Below are 17,475 nucleotides of genomic sequence, written 5' to 3'. Positions count from 1 at the left end.
CCACCCATCCACACACCCATCCATCTATCCATCCATCTACCCATCCATCTATCCATCCACCCATCCATCCACCCATCCATCTATCCATCCATCTATCCATCCATCCACCCATCCACCCATCCATCTCTCCACCCATCCATCTATCCACCCATCCATCCATCCACCCATCCATCTACCCATCCATCTATCCATCCACCCATCCATCCACCCATCCATCTATCCATCCATCTATCCATCCATCCACCCATCCACCCATCCATCTATCCATCCATCCATCCATCCACCTATCCATCTATCCATCCATCCACCAACCTATCCATCCACCCACCCGTCCACCCACCTATCCATCCACCCACCCACCCACCCACCCATCCATCCATCCATCCATCCTTCTATCCACCCATCCATGAATCCACCCATCCATCCATGCACCCATCCATTCACCCACCCCGCCCCCCTCACCGTCCCGCGGGCACAGGGACCACGCCCCTTTCCTCTAGCCCCGCCCCCTGAACTCAGACACGCCCACTCCCCCTAGCCTCGCCCACCGCGCCTAGCCCCCCGCCGGCGCCGTAGCCCCTGGGCGCATGCGCACGGGCCCGGCGGCCCGCCATGTTGGCGCGGGCGGTGACGCGAGGTGCCGGGAGGCGGGGCCAGGCGGCGGCTGGGCGGGCGGGCGGGCGCGGGGAGCGGGGCCGCGCTCCCGGGCCGCGCTCGGGACTTCGGGAACGCTCCGCAGCGGGGCCCGCGGCCGGGGCCGGGGCCGGGCGGGCAGCCGCAGCCCGCAGGTGAGGGGGGTGCGCGGGGCCGCTCTCCGGTTCTGCCCCGCTCGGGGTCCCGGCGGGGCCGGGGGCCCCCTGTGTCCTGCGGGGCCTGTGCGGCCGGGGGTCGCGGGCCGGCCCTCTGTGAGCGGTGCGGGGCCGGGGCGGCGGGGTGGGGGCTGCCGTTCTGCCGGGGGAAAAGGGGGGGGGGGTCCGCCCCGAGGGCGGGGGGAGGGGAGCGGTGTTTGCAGCGGGGGGCTCCCCGCGTGCGGGAGGGGACGGGGGTGCCCCGGTTGCGCTTGGGGGGAGGAGGGGGGGGGGGGTCACCTCTCTGCGAGGGGAGGGCCGGCGTGTTGCAGTGCGGGGGGACCCGGTTTGTGAGGGAGGGAAGGGGGGCTGCCCTCTCCGCGGTCGGGAGTACCCTGCGAGGGGGAAGGAGGGGTGCGCTGTGTGCGCGGGGGGAGAGGAGCAGTGTGCCGTGCCTCCGGGGGGTGTAAGGGGGCCGGGGAGGAGGAGGAGGAGGAGGCTAGCGAGGGCAGGCGGGGGGGTCTTGCAGGAGGGGGGTCCTGGGTGGGAATGGCAGGGAACAAAGCGGGGCTGGCCCGGCTGGCGGGGGGCGGGGGGGGGGTGTCACAGCTGGCGGCTTGCTTCGGGACTGGGCTGGTTGCTTTGTGCCTCTCTGAAAAAGTGTCTTCAACTCTCCTTTTCCAGGCATTGTTTTGCAGTCGTTGCAATCGTTTTCTTCCTTCCCCCGACCCTTTCTGCTCGTCAGTGCTTATTGTTCCCTGGGCTTTAAATAGGCTGGTTGAGGTCTGGGTGCAGGAAGGAGTTTTGGGGATTAGTTCTGAGATGCAGCCATTAGAAATGGGGATGTAACTGTAGGTTGTAATTAGCTTACTGGTTTCCTCTTCTCCCTGTTTGCATAAAATTAGGCCGAGCTCTGTTTTTGCTAGGAACTCTTCAGGACTTTTCGCCTCTGTCTGAAAAGTGTGATATTAACTTGAGAGCCCTTGGAGTCTTGGCTCAGGTCCTTTGTATAATTCAGGACGTGCAAGGTGCACTTCTTTTTCAGTTTTGTATGGCAAAGGGCTCTTGAGCTTGGATGTTCTGGGCGTTAATGAAACTGATGCTGACTTGGACCTGCTGTGAAGTCTGCATCAGAAATATCTCCCGTGGCCATTTAAATATGGCTCATATATTTGAATAGAATGCCACAGAGGAGTCTTCCTTAGTCTTTCCCCAGTGTGCTACGCATAGTGATAATGCTAATGAAGAACCTTCAGGGCACTCTCCCCACTTCTCTGATTTCACGGTAAAGCCTGTTCTGCAATCCCATTTAATACTAGAATACGCTGCAGAGTGTTGATAGTAAAAAAAGTTTGGGTAGTAACTAGGATTAAATGCTATCCTGAATGCAATTCTTACGATCTCTTTGATTCTATGACTTTCAAAATTATGCTCCTAAACATTTTCTTTCACTTCTGAAGTTCTAAAAATTGTAGTGAGCTGCCAGCACAAATTAGTGTGCTGCTCTGCTTCAAAGAAACAAGACTGTTTCTAGTGAGCCTTGGCTTGACACCAGGTGTCAAAAATGAATTAAAGTGACTTTGCCCCAGCCAGCATTTTTTTTTTTTTTAAATTATTTTAAAGAGTTTCTTCTGCTTTACTGTAGAAGATTCACCAAACTGAAAGTCATCTGAGGCCGTAGTTCAACCGTACCTAATCTGTAGCAGTAATAGTGGCTTGGGGACTTCTGTGACTTGTGGTATGGCTGGCACAACTGGTGATGCCAGGCATGAAGCAGATCAGCAAACTTACCCAGCCAGAAAAAAAGGGTCATGCACAGACTCCCTGATCCAGTTTGCAGTGCAGTCCCACAAATGATAGCAGAGCATGTCTGTGGGGAGATGAACACTGGGATCATCTTAAACAGCCTGTGATGATTTGGCTCGCTCAAAGCAGGGCTGAGTGGGGAGAAGCAGAGAAGGGACTATGTTCAGCTGATATCACTACAGAGGCAGTGTGTGAGATTGATGATGAATCCTTCATTAAGCTCTGAGGGGGCTCAGAGGGGAAGTGAAATGTAGCTGCTGCAGAAAGGGCTCCTGTGCTGGCACGTGAACTGGCACAGTGGGATTGGGCATACAAAGTAAAGTCTTGCTTTTTTCCCCCTGAATTCTAGTAACTGTAAATGTTTTTTTCTTTTGTTTTGCAACAAGCTGAGAAAAACATCGGAGTTCCTTAAAAAAAAAAAATAAAACTGTCTCATGTTAAGTGTATCTCACGGTAATACGATACTTGTATATGTTTCTTTGACAGTGGTGACCAAGCCCAGGATGTCTGGATCTAAAGGCATAACCTCTGCTGTCTGAATCAAAAGTTCCAATGATGTTACCTCAAGGGCTATATGTTCTCAGTGTGGTCCAGCTATTAGAAAGGAATAATTAGTCCACACTACAAAGAAACATGCTGGTAGACTCCAAATGAATTTGCAATGTGTTCTGCTAGCACTACTATATCACCTCCACCAACACCACAAGCAAAGCTGTCAAAAATGCTCTGCCTTTTCATAGTTGTTATATTGCTGAAGTAGCTGCAATACTTAGTACGCCGCTTTTTTTTCTTCACTCTTTTAGTTGATATATCTTTGCTGGCAAAACTTTCTGAGAAACTGCACTATGGCAAAAATTGAACGATTATGAAGCATTTGTTTTAAGAGCTAGCAGCCTCAGAGAGAGTGTTTGGTGTTTGGCTGTTTCACTGTATCAATAGTACAAAACTTTTCTAATGACTCATAACAGCTTATGAAAGTTGACTTCGATGGCCTCAGGCTAGGTTTGCAGGGATAGATAGATGCCTTTATCACAGATCTGGCATGGTGTATATGGGTGTCAGTGTGAGTGGGAGGTAAAAGCTTAAATACTTATGTGGTCTACTTTCCTTTCAAGGTTCTCTGAGCTTTTTTTAATTCACAGCTGTATTGCATTGTCAGAATACTGGATGGAAACTTTTTTATGGTTTCCTTTTTAACTATTTTTGATGCAACAGATTTCTTAAAATTGGGAGATTAAAGCTTTATGGATAAATTGAAAATGCCAGTGTGGAAGAAACTTTTCTGAGTATATTTGCTATCCCTAAGCAAAGTGTCTTTGAAAAACTAGGAAGTAATTAAGCAATGTTACATAGTAGTCTCTGCAAGAAAAAGCATGCTTTCAGTGGGCATTCAGGGTAACTGATAAGTTTACTGGTTTCATCTGAAGTATTTTCATAAAACTTTGTCTCTAAAGGTTTTGCACAGTAGTAAGTGTTTGGGGGTGAAAGCGCATCTATGGTATATAGTGCAGATGGCCTGTATCCTGTGTCAGAAGGATCTGACAAGGGAACTAAGCACTAAGTGCCTTGAGGTGCAAGATACAGGGAGTTGCAATTTGTGACTTGGTATTGGTGACAGGAGTGCTTCAGAAGTGGATTTCTTGAAGGTATCTTTTGGATTATGAGGTAGGAAGGGATCTGTTTGAACCCAAGAGGAGCTTGCAAGCTGGAACAAAATTTAAGTCTGACTCCTTTATTTTGCCTGTGTGTTTCGGAAGACTAATGGTAAGAAAATTCAAAAGATTTCCCATGTTCAGTGTCCTATAGTGAATTTGATGTCTTCCATGCCTCTTTTGAGAAGCTGTTTTTAAGTGAATCAGGTGTACTAAGTTTTTGAAGGAATGTACCAGCTACTGATTTGTGTTGTCAGTGTTTTTGCTTTAAACTTGTTCTGGGAAATATGTAATTTTGTTTCCTTTTGTGGAAACAGTGCTTTATGGTAGATACTAATGACACTGGTCATATGATTTCTTGCGTCTTTTGTTTTAACTTCTTTGTGGTTGATGCAGCTGCTTGGTGGTGCGTTCTATAGTTGTGAAACGCGAGAGATTTGTTTGGCAATGCCAACACACTCTCAGTTTTTAAAGCTACTCTGCTTCATTTCTTTAATATGAAGTATTTAAGATGTGAGAAAGCATATGTACAGGTGAAAGTAGAAATGAAAATAGACTGTGAAAACGGACGTTTTGCTTTCAAAGAAGTTCTCAACCTGTTGAGAAGAAGTTGCCCCAACTTGTAGTTGCTTAAATTTTGGAGAAAACTTAAACCCTTTTTCCATTTCCATATTAAAGAGCATCAATCTTACCAGGTGCCCCATGCCTGCTTGAACTGTCAGGTTATGCATTTTGCTGTTCCTTTCCAAGGGACCCTGCTCTGGAGGGGTGCCCGGACAGTGGTGCCCATGGAAGGCCATCGACAGGTCAAAAGTGCTGATGTTTTTTTGTGCAGGTGTGGATGGGAGCAGAAGCGGAACTGGCTGTCAGTAGTCAAAGCAGCAGGACTATTTCCCCATGATGTTAGACACCTTTCTTGGGGTTCTTCTGCCTACTGGTGTACATACTTGTTTGTCCTGCCTCTCGGAAGTCTCTTAATTTGCCTGAAGGTGGGAGGTATAAGCTGCTTTAGGACAGAGGTCCTGTCTAAGCTGTTCCAGCTTGCTAGTAGAAAAACAGTTGGTACAAGCATGTGGGAATGTGTTGCGCAGGTCTCATGGTTAAAACCAGGGATGGGATGATTTGAGTTCCTGTCCTAGCTCTGAGGACTTAAAAGTAAATGTTTTAACAGGTATTACAGTCCTCAGCATCTCAATGTGTTAGTCCCGTTATGAATGTAAATTTCCATCTTTGCAGGGAAGAACCTTGTTTCCTTTATTCTTGGTGAGAAAAATAAGCTGAGAGGGCCAATTTTACCAGTCTGTATCATTCAGAAATTGCAGACCAGGATTTAGCAACATGACAAATGAAAACTGCGGTGCATTGTAAATGAGCTTGATTACACCTCCATCTGATCAAGTGCAAACTGTTGTTATGAGGAAAGTAAGGTTCCATGCCACGAAAAAAATAAGGCAGAGTTTTTGAGATGTATGAGCGATATGATTAAATATTAGAGAGAATTGTGTAGGTTGAAGAAAGCAAGGATAAACATGTGAATTTCAACCCAGTTTCTTTTTCTTGATCGTTTTCTGGGATCTCCATGTGAGTGGTCTGTTCTAGTTTCAAGTTGAATGTGTTCCATGTGCATTTCATTTAGCATCGTGGGAACTTTGATTCTTTTGAATAACTGACCTTATCTGATAATGCTAATGTGAAATATCCAGCAGTATGTATGTTAAGGTGATGATCTGAAATATCCAGCAGGAATTTACTGTATTGGCACAAACCCCAGCTCTCTAAAGTTGAAGGCCTGTTTCTGTTACACATTGTTGTAGTATATTTTCTACATATTTAAATAACTCTGTAAGAAATAAATGTGGAACATTTCTTTTAAATTTAAAACTTCTTCATAAACCTGTTATGGGTTGAAAATTAACCAGAAGATTCACACTTGGAGGGCAAAATCTGATGCTAGAAGAGGCTTTGGAGGCAGTTTGGTGCTGCAGGTACCTCATCTGATGCGTCTCTGGGTGGTCCTGCCTTGTGCCCCAATCTCCTGCTGCAGCTCCCTTGGCAGAGCTAATGCTTCTGTGATTGCAGGGTGATTTCTTTCATGCTGCTTATCTCATGGGAAACTAACCCACTCAGTAATGTTTTTATCAGTTTCCTAACTCACCCTGTGGCTACACCTTGCTATTGCTCTCACAGGTAGAGACAGGAATGATGTGGCTGGAGGTGAGTGGAGGGAAAGCAGGACTGCTTCTCCCAGCAGATGCTGGGCATGGAGCATCAAACTCAACGCTGCGGGACCTGGACATCGCTGCCACTTCAAACTAATAGTGTTTCCAGATGCTTTAAAGAGATGTTCCTGGGACTGCTGTTCTCCAGGTAGCTTTCCACCTGTGTAGGAGCTGAATGATCCACATAAATTCATGTTTTCAGTAAATCTTTACATGAAAGCTTGAATTCTGCACTGCAATAAGGTAGGGAGAAAGCTTTTGTCTCGGCTCTGGAGGAATCAAAGCACTGGCCCGTGTCTTGCTCGCAGGTGTTATCTGGCTCCTGAAGGAAGCCAAGAGGGAGAAATGGGTTGCTCTTCTGCCTTGTCAACTTTTGGTGCCTGACTCTTAAGTAGCTTTGGTGTTACGAAACAGGCATGGTTCTCGGCAAGTTTATGGCTGCCCACAGATTTTGAATAGAACAGAGGAAGTGAGTAGCACATCCGTTATTTAAAGAAAGCTGAGAGTGACACTAGAATTTTACAGACATTGGCATGTATTCTGTATATATATATTTTTTTAGAAGCTGCTTATCCACCACGTGGGCCAGAGTTGTAGAAGGCTTGTATTAATAGTTATTTCCCCCGCCCCCCGCCACCTCCCCTCCCTGATCATCTTTCTGCTCACTGCTAGTGAGTAACTTTAGTAGCGACTAGAAGTTACAAAATACATGTGTGGTTGTATTGCTGTCACTTACTAACAACTCTATTTTATTGCCTATTTATGTTGGAGGCTTTTAACAGGAACAGAATGTAACCAGTTTTGTTCTCTTTAATGTTGAATTTCTAATTTAGGAGTGATGTTACTGCATCTAGAAATTTAAGCGGACTCTTGTGTTTGCTGTTCCAAGCTTATTTCTATACAGTGGAATTAAAGTATTTCCATCAGGGTATATGTCCTATGAGATATATTTTATATAAATTAAAGATTTTGCAAGCTTACACCTTTAAACTGGAAATTATGAATTAAACACTTGAGCTACAAAAGAATCAAAGGATAACTCTAGATAGTTCAGCAATATTGAATCTGAATTTACTAGATCGTTTGCGTTGCCTTGCATTGCTCTTTTAGTGGCTATGCAAATTAGACCAGTCTCTTGTGGCTGCTCACATTTGTCACGGAGGAGTAATGGTAAATGCATAAGCATTCACTATTTCTGTTCTTCATTAGCCTTGGGCAATATAAAACACTGACATTGTTAATGGTAGAAGGGTTAATGTTGGGAGTTTTGTAATCTAGGTGAGACTTGGTGCCATATCTTTCCCCTTAGTCTGAAAACTTTGTCCTTAATGTCCAAACAGGGAGTTTGGTTATTTAAAGGAGAGCAGTAACGAGATGATCATGTTATCGGCTGTCTTGGAGTTGGTGGAAGTGTCGTTAACTCAACTAGTTACCTTAGTGATGTTGGTGGTATCACTTGCTATGAGCCTGGCCCATATCTTCGCAAGTAGGCTAATCTTTTTCGGGAATGGTTTAGTAGCTTATCTTGATGTAAGGTTGAATACATGGAGGAGTTTGCAGTGAGGCTCTAAATGGACCATGATACAACTCCCCTAGCATCTTTCTTTAGCAAGAAGATAAGAGACTGAAATGTGGGGGTTTTTTTTCCTACCACAGTTTCTTACTTGTATTTTTTTTTCTTTATTTGTAAAACAGTCTTGCTGATCTATATACCTGATGGCATGGACTTCTAGAAAGTTTGCTATTTTTGGATGATATTAAATTTTAGGATTTCATGCCTTTTTAAAGAAAATTTTAATCACTAATAAGAAAGTATACTGTATAACTTTTAATGAGTACACCTAAATTATGTTAATACTATCCTATCTAGTCTATCCTCTTAATTTTTTCCCCTGTGAAATTGATGGTACTATTTAAGAGCTACAGTGATGGGCCAAGACCTTGGTGTGGTAGTGCTTCACATGCACAGACCAAAAAGGCAGTTTCTGTTCCCAAAAATTGTTATGCTACTGTAGTCTTTCTTTCACCTGTTATTTTTGTTGGGCTTGTGTGTGGTGGTGGGTGGGGAGAGTACAGCAGAATAACAAAAATGCTTAACATTGTAGGCAACATCTTAGTAAGCATGTAGTCTAACTTTAACCTATGGTGGTAGCATTTTTCTCTTTCAAAACTTGTAGCCATAAGGCAGCTTGATAGATTTTACCAGCATCTCTTGCCTTTCTTCAAGGGCAAAGGCTTGCCTGCAGTGTTGCTATAGGTGCTCATGTGGCTGTCCTGGCTTGTGGAGCTCTGCGAGTTGTATATTCTCTGAGAGCTAGGGGAAATAACTCCCCTGGAAAGGACTGAGCAAATGTAAGGCAAGACTTGCCCTCCTCTTAAAATTCATTCCTTGGGTGATGATGAGCATGCCAAGAGCCCTAGTTTCTTTTGGGATGCCTGCAGGGGTTCCTTGTCTGGTTTTGCTGTTCACCACCATTCCTGGTTTGTAGAAAGAGTAAGTCAGTGAGGGGGCTGTAAACCTTACCTCTGGCAGCTGAGAAAATTATGTGAGCTCTTCTGCAGAATGCCAGCTGAAGCTGGGGTGGTCTAAACAGCCTGAATAATCACTCTTTGTATCGGTTGATCCTGAGTAAATAGGTTAGAAAGTACTTAAGAGCAGCTCAGCTGGTAGCCTTCTGGCAGAGAGCAAGGACAAGCAGCTGAGGGTGCTGAGCTCTTCCATGTCACAGCTGTATCTAGAGGAGGAGATCCAAACCCAGGGCAGAGGTTCACAAGCTGAAAGGCTGCTCCACAGGCAGAAATGTGGCTTCTCCCCTGCAAATAACCCTGTGATTAAAAGTGAAGTGAGAGAATCCCAGAGTTTTATCATTCTTGTAGGGAATCAATGTATTTTTCTGCTTAGGCTGTAGTGATCTGCTGGTGTGGAGTGAAAGAAGTGGTTAAATTTAGACATAGTTTTGTCTATGTTCCCCCCCTAGACATAGGGGATGGCTGTAGTGCTAGCCCTGTTCTGACAGTGCTGCCAGGCTGGCGGGCGCCGTGGGACGTGGTGTGGACCAGCTCCCATTACTAGTTCAGATTGTTTATTCATTAGTAAAATTAATGGTAGGAGAGAGTTGGGCTGGAAAATGCGAATGAATGTGCAAGAGAAGAGGTTGCATGGCAACACTTTACAGTCCCGAACATGGAGTCAAGAATAAATAATGGTGGAAAGAGAAATGGGAGGAGGAAAAAATGAGTGGGTTGGAGGAAAAAACGCTATCTTTGTATTGACTTTATTGTTTCAGTGCCATCCCAGATGTGTCTAACAAGTCTGACATTGTTTGAGATTTTCATTACTGAGAGCCTTTCATAAGGCTATCCACTGTAATGCTTGTGTGTGTCGCTGGAGTAGCCTGACACGGCTTTGCAGAGATGCAGGTTATGCAAAATGTTCTGATAAAGGGATGGTGAGAAGCCTGGATCTTACACCCAGTTTTAGACAGCTTCTTGCTACCAGGAACTACTTTCTAACCTCCTGTCTTTCTGGCTTTCTTCACCAAAATGACCCAAGAGGCTTCCTGATGACTTGTCTGTGTCATCCCTGACACATTAATATTCTTTTAATTCTAGAACTTATGTCTTGCTGATGGCTGGCATACATAGATATACATCTGTAAAAAGCAAAATAATTTGACACATTTTAAGGAGGAGTATCAAAAGAAAGAAAGCTTCATGAAATAAGACCGAAATAACCTCTGTAATCTTTGGGTAACTGTTTTGGTGAAGAAGTTTGAATGTCCTATAGTGTTTCATTTCTTATCTGTTACTATTGGTAAACTTGCGGTTTCCTATGTGTTTTTTGTTAGTACTGTTTCATTGTTTTAACTGGATGAATAACTTCAGGTCAGTTACAAGGGCTTGTAATTGAAAAAATGTTGTTCGTTCATTGAATTATAGAAGTGACCCTCGCTTATTGGTGCTAACTGAATGTGAGAATATGAGTTGCCAAGTGTAATGTTTCAATTTTTTTCTTTTCTGAGAGGAAATGCAGAAGAAGCAAAAGCCGGCAGCGCTGTTGCTGGCGTTTCCTCACTCTGCTTAACGTTAGAATGAATAAAAAAAATGACTGCCATTGCAAATGACAGTAGTGCTAATTCCTCTTTGCATTTTGGGGTAAATGGCTGCTTTTTTCCTTTTCAATTGGACATGCTATCTTTTCAGCATTAAAAAGAAAAGCAGTGTCTCCTCCCAGCTTCTGCTCTCCAGTTGTTAATTCTGGCCAGTGAGATGACTTCCAAATGGCTGTGAAACCTTTCGCTGTAACTTTGTGCTATTTCAACTCTGTTGTGACTGGTGCTCTTTTTGCAGGCCCAGCCAGATAGCTTCCTACTGTGATAGCAACTGTGGGGTGAATTTATGAAAAGCACACTTGGCTTAGTGTCATGATGCAAGGTATTACTTCTGTTAGGACTTCTGTACCTCTGTGACTTGTATGCATTTAGTGATTTACATAAAATGGTGGCTCTACTTCTGAGATATACAGAGAGACTGACTAGTTTAAAAGCAAAAATTAGCTCTGGCTTTTTTTATTCCACACTATTGTTGAAATTGATTTTTATTTGAAGCTGTGGTCTTGCAGAATTGTGTGTGAAATACTCTGTACACATGGAAAAGAATAGAACGCCACAGATTTGTAGTGAGTGATGTGAACTTTCCCTCCAGGCAAGAAGTGGGGCTATCCAATTTTCCACTCACAGTGGATAGAGCTCAAAGGGCTACAGAAGCCAATAGTTAACTCTGTTGGAGACGGTGTACCCTGCAGTTCTTTAAAATAACATCTACAGTGAATAATAGCGTGCAAACGTGTGTGACAATATTTTTTCTCTTCCTGAACCTTGTTCTAGATGTCAGAATTAACCTGGACTACTTGGGAATGGCGAAACATAGCCCTGGGATCCTGCCATGAACAGTAAGAAAGTTGAGATGCTTTCTGTATGCAAATAATTATTTTCTTTTAATGGCTAAACCCCAGTGAAACTGTTCCTGTTCAGTTAACATAACTAGGCAACACATTGTGTAGTTCAGTGTGGATGTGCTCCCAGCTTTTCATGCAGTTAAGAGGCCATATAGTAAGTCAGAGGGGTGGCTCAGTAGGGGAGCACTCTTCGGGGAAACAATTCTGGGGAAGTCTCTGCAGCCAGTATGACACTGGAGGTGGGGAGGCTACTATGGGTGGTACATTATGAAATTATTGAGGTGGTAGCTGAAGAATGCTTTCCTGTAATGTGTAATTATATTGTGAGACTCCATTGTTGTCTAGTGTATAATTATATTGAGACTCCATTGTCAGGGGATATCTTGAGCTCAAATTAGTTTGAAATGTGATTAGACAAATTAGTGGAAGAAAAAATTGTCGAGTTGTAAAGACTACGTTCTGGATGCAGTTTGTGGGAAGTCGCTAAAACGCTGGCTGAGGGAAGCTATCGGAGTGCAGTGTCATGTTACTGGCGCCACTCCTGAATTGGCTGCTGTTAGACAGGTAGCTTGGCTAAATAGACCTTTCATATCTGGCTTGTGTGTGGTGTTTTCCTTGTATGAAACTTGGCATTTAATAGATGTTGATTAAATGGTTTATGCATCCAAGAAAGCAGGCACCTTGAAAGATACTGAGCGTTGATCAAAATACTCAGATATTTTTGTGTTCTTGGTAGCTTGAAACTTTCTAGTTTGAAGGATACATAAATATTTATGTATGTACATGCTCTGTATTCTTTATATAGCCTTTTCCAGATGTTGCAGGAGGCATCCTTAAATTGATGCACTGAAAATTATTCTGATGAATTTTCCCAGTACAAAATAGATGACTTATGAGAGACTGTGTGGGTGAGTAGCATGCTTGTAAAGTGTAAATTTTCAGCAGACGCTATTGATGCTATTTGTCAGCCTTCATGGGGACAGAAATTAGAAGGCTTTTGTATTGCTAAATATCATGATTTGGATATAATCAATTGGACATGAGAAGCTCTTGGAAACTCTTGTATCTAAACTCTTCACAGAAGTTTAAATGCTTAACATGCAAATGTTCAAATTAAAAATACTTCATTTTCTCTTGTAGAACTCTCTGACCACGTCATGTTTAATTCTTCCATGGGAGCAGTGTTCTACCCAGGGCTTTCAAAAGCTGGTTGATATACTTTAAAAGTTAGGCACTGTTAATATCTTGAAAATCTCAAAATTCTCCTTTGAAGAAAATACTGTAATTGTTAAATTGCTGTGGATCAAATTATGTAGCCATAGGTCATTTATTAGAACAATTGATAAAGACACAGGAAGCTGTTTAGTTCTTTGTACGAAGTAGTGTATGTAACACAAGGAGATACTGTTAAGACTAAATGCTTTCAGCTTTTTAATAAATTTGTTCAGCTTAGCTGAAAAAGATAAGTGCATGTATTTGTAGATTATTAAATAGTTTTGAAATCTTACCAGAATGCAGCTAAAGCTTCCGTTTACTTTTTCTCATCATGGATAGACTGAGCTAACTATTTAAGCTGTGCTGCTCAGAGGTAAAACATTCATGCATTTTGAACTGTCCTATTTAGTAAGTGTCACTGTTTGAAAGGTAAGTCAGGGAACTTTGCTGTTCACAGGTTTGCTCTGACAAAACCTCGTGATTTCTTGTGGAGTTGAGAACAAATGTCTGTAATGTCAGAGAATAATCATGCCTATACAGTGTAGTTAAAAGGAATTTTAAGGATGGGAAGGATTCTTGGTCCAAGTTGGGACATCTAGAATGATCTTGGGTTTTTTGTTCCCTGCTAATCAGTTATCTAAAAGTTGTGTGACTTCTCTGGCTCTTCTTTTGAGCTGGTTATTGGAACCAAAAGAGCTAGACCATTGTACTGGTGTTCAAGGTCCTCGTGTTTGGGAGATTCTTAATGTCCATTTCTAGGACAAGTAGCATTAGAAATCCAAGTCTCATCTTGGCTATTAATACTGTAGTGTTAGAAAATGTCCACATGCTACTAAGTAATAAGCTAAATTATCAACATGTGAAACACATCTTAACTCTCATGTCATTTGTTTGGCTTATGATAAGCCACTGAGTGGTGTGTGCTACGTTGTGCTCTGGATAGCCTTATGACCTACTGTTTCCTGAATTGTCAGTTCAGTGGTTGTGTCTTTTTGAGGTATGCTCAAATTAGCTGTTAGAAAACAAGGGAAAACTAATACCTTTAAGTTGATCTCCAGCCTGGTGTTCCCTTAGCTTCCACCTTCACCCATTAACAGCACTCCAAAATTAGTAAGCTTGCTGATGGTGATTGGTGTTTGAAGTCATGCTGACTGACTTGATCCAGAAGCATTTTTCCCAGGCCTTTATTTGCATATGTAGATTTTTTTTTTTCCAAGGATGTGGTTTAGATGAAGCCTGCAGGTAAAGGACATGGCTGATGAAAGTAACAGCAGGTGGGAAGGCTCAGAGTTTAATGGAAAGTGATTCCAAGGTGGCTTGTCACATGGATATTTGAATGGTAGCTGAAGGAAATAGGATGGATTTAATTTCTCAGTGAAGCAGGTGGCTCTGATACGCTGGTGTGTGATATAGGAGAGGGGTGCCAAAAGGTTTTACAGCAGAAAATGGGAAAGTGGGCTTCAATGCTCTGAGCTTTTTGGCTTTTATTGTCAGATAATGTATGCTGGCTATCCAAAAGTCACTTTTGAGGACTGGAAGATTTCAGTCTACTGAAGTGTACATTATTTTACTAGAAAGCTTCACAGGATTTCACCTTCTGTTGTTTCCACTTGTTTTCAGTCTGGTGTGAACTGGCCTTTTCACTAACCCTTCCAGAGCAGTTGATGCCTCTAAATCTGAGGCATGCATTCCCCAGAATGGAGCTCCTGACAAACAGAAGCAATCCACGTAGGCTAAGAATCATGACTCTGTACTTTCAGGGCTCTTGAGAGATAATGATTAAAAACCTTCCTCCAGTCATAACCACAGAGCCAGAAGCCCATGTTGCCTTTAAGAGAGGAGTTGCATGGAAGATGCTTGCTTTATAGTCTGGGCACAGACAAACAGGAATATGGGAATTGTCATCGGGAGGGACCTGCTCCGGACTGCGGGTGTAGGGATAGCAGTGGGACGACAACAGCGTTTTAGACAGCTGCCACTGCCAGATCATCTGGGTGCCGTGCACAGCTCTGAATGGTGCTTGGAGCTGCAGCTGTGGATGAAGAGATGGTGCAGATGTTTGGGCCAAGGGCAGAAGAGACAGAGCAGTAGTGCTGTCCAAGCAACAAAGCCGACGTGAACTCAGAAGAGTTACTAACCTGACAGGTCTGCGTGGCTCTGACAGGGAGCTGGCTTGTCTCACTTGCGCTTTCCTGTGTTTTGGGACACTGGTCCCTCCTGCCTCCTTGTCCTGTCCCTGTGCTGGCACCTTAAACTCACTGCTGTGTGTTATCTGCAGCGTCCTCCTTGTCCCCCTCTTCTTTGTTCCCAGGCTGGGATTGCTGTGTGTGGAGCTGATCTTGTTAGGGCTCAGCCTAATGAGAGACAAGTCTATTCTTTCCCTGGAGTTGGATTACACTATGCTGTAATTGCTGAAGCTCCCGATTTTGAGAGCGTAATATAGGGGTATCTGATGTGGCATAGCATTTTTCTGCTGCCTATGGTGCCATTTTAAACTGCAGGTGTTTTACCTGGATGTGATTTTTACCAGTGTATTAATGGTTCGATCTTCTTCGGAGAACTGTTTTGACTTGCTATATGGGTAAAATACTATACTGAGAAGCTTGTTTTTATACATAAAATGTTACTGAAGACTTCTAAGCTTGTGTGAACATGCTGAAGCTTCGTTTATTTTGTGTTCCTATAATAGGTTGAATAAAATTTTTTATTGAACATATTTTAAAAGTACATTAACAAAGGACATTACATTGCTTTTGGTGGGTAAAACTTTGTCACTTAATACAATTACTAAATTTCCATAGGATAAGATCTGTTCTGCTACGTAGGGTTGTAATTCAACAGTTTATTGGCTTCCTTTATGAGTTTTTTCAAAATTCAGTACCTTGGTTGACTGAAGCAAATTGATTAGCTTCCGTTGTATCTTCTGTAGTCTAAGACAGGAGTTTCTTTTGTGTGTGGACTTGATTTTTATTGACAATGTTTAAATATTTATATAATTCTAGTTTGAAGGTGGAAAATAGTAATGATTCTACTTGTTAATTATTGATTATCGGGTGATAGTTGATATATGTTAATGCTGCTCTCAGGTAATGCAACTCTGATACCTGTTACAAAAACTGGGAGGCTATGCTCATGTCCAGAAATGTGTACAAAGTTCACACTGAAAACTGCCTATGTCAGGCTGTTCTACATCCTGCTTTTAAGACAAAAATGCCTTTTTAGGCATCTACTTGTCTGTATTGAGAGACATTCTCTTACTACTACTTATTTAGAGATTGAGGCAGCTCTTTTAAGAGTATAGGTCAATGCCAGATTTAATGGGCTGCTGCTGAAAGGGGCAGCGCTGCTTTCTTCTGCTCTTTGCATGGTTGCTCGGTGGGTGCTGGGGGTGTGCGGCTGCCACCAGGTGAGTGGGATCGCCTCGCCTGTCTGATGGGAGGCACCTTGCCCTCGGACAGCCCTTTTCTGTTGAATTGTGCAGCGGGTTGGTTTGTTAGGTTCACCACAAGGTAGGCAAGAGGAAGTTAGGTCAAACTAAGTGTAATGCGGAACTGCGTCCTTCGTTAACGTTCCCAGGCTAGAATTTAGCCTCTTGCTCCCTGTGGATTTAGTCAACAGTCTGTTCTTCAGCAGTTCTGTTTTGTTATGGTGTTAATTTTCATTGGCTACTGTGCTAGAGAAAGGACTGTGTTAATGTTGTAGGTCAGGCTAAATCACAGTGTCTTCCAGCTTTGTGATTTCTGAGCATCATTTGAAAAGAACTTGCCTTCTGTAGAAGTGACATGTTTGGTGATGTCTGTCCTCTGACCAGACAAGTGTGTTTTTCATGTTCACTCTAAGCTCGTATGTTTACCACTGAGGATGTGTGCGCTTGTTCATTTAATGGCATCCTAGACTGCCCTGCGCACTTTATTGTATACTCTGACATGTCTTGTGCCGTTTCTGAAGAGCTGACTGTAACTCATACAAGTAACCTACGTAAGCCATGCGCACTGTCTATCAACTCTGGAATATCTAGAGCATTCTGATAGAAGATGAAATATAGGCATAAAAATAAGTTAGTTTCACAGGGTGTCTGCTGTGTGAGTTGTGTGCACTGGCATATGACCAACATGTGATGTTTTTATTTATTTTATGGAGCTGGAATTAGAAATGCTAATGAATTTTACATGGGTCTTAATGACGCCCCTTCTAAATTGTCTTCCTAAATTCATGCTGAAGGTTGTTAAAACAAATATAATGGGTCATATAGGAAATGAATCATAAGTACATATATGTACTTGCTTTTGCATATTTGAAAGAAGGACGGCAAACTATAACAGCAGCAATAAGAGCAAACACCACAAACCAAAGAGATCTGAGGACCTAGCACAGCAGTGAGAAATTAAGCCCCCCGCTCCTGGCGGGGGGGGGGGGGGAGCGGCAAATTAGTGCTGGTGAGCAGATTTGTCCTTTCTGGGGACATAGTGAGTAGCTGTAAAGTTTTAAGTGGAAGTGTGAATTTCTCATATTTGTGCGTTGGGCATGTAGAATCAACAGGGAGGATGGAAAAGTTGATAGCAGCTCTATTGTTAAAGTTGAAAATTAGCTAACACTTTTCTATTAAAAATTTTATTTTTAACATGGAATTTGAATTATCTGAATTTCTGTGGTAATGACACTTGGTAAATATTCCTCATGCACTTGCTGAATTTTGTAATTTGTTGGAAGAAAACCCATCAGTTGCCAGTTTTAGAACTTGTGTACATCAGCTTGCCCATCCTGCACTATTCATTCTTATAATCTTTAGTTTTCTTCCATGTACAGGGAAAAAAACAACCCCAAACCTGTAGCATTTC

The 17,475-nt window shown here is 43.1% G+C and overlaps 1 protein-coding gene across 7 annotated transcripts in view; it reads left to right on the top strand.

Annotated features, from left to right (window-relative positions):
- The first annotated feature begins 688 nt into the window (after positions 1 to 688).
- The window catches only part of KLHL13 (kelch like family member 13), a 92,371-nt gene continuing 75,584 nt past the window's right edge, over positions 689 to 17,475 (top strand). For 2 of the 7 annotated variants that reach the window (XM_049827515.1, XM_049827520.1), the window contains exons 1-2: positions 752 to 788; positions 11,352 to 11,416. Coding sequence is in view for 2 of the 7 variants with exons in the window: in XM_049827514.1 (XP_049683471.1) it covers positions 11,352 to 11,416 (65 nt within the window). In the remaining 5 variants the exon portion in view is untranslated. The other 5 variants (XM_049827514.1, XM_049827521.1, XM_049827516.1 and 2 more) reach the window with 5 other exon arrangements.

This window comes from Accipiter gentilis, chromosome 24 (assembly GCF_929443795.1).
Source record: "Accipiter gentilis chromosome 24, bAccGen1.1, whole genome shotgun sequence".
Taxonomy (NCBI): Eukaryota; Metazoa; Chordata; class Aves; order Accipitriformes; family Accipitridae; genus Astur; species Astur gentilis.
Note: the sequence above shows the minus strand (reverse complement) of the source record. Positions and strands in the feature narration are given on the sequence as shown.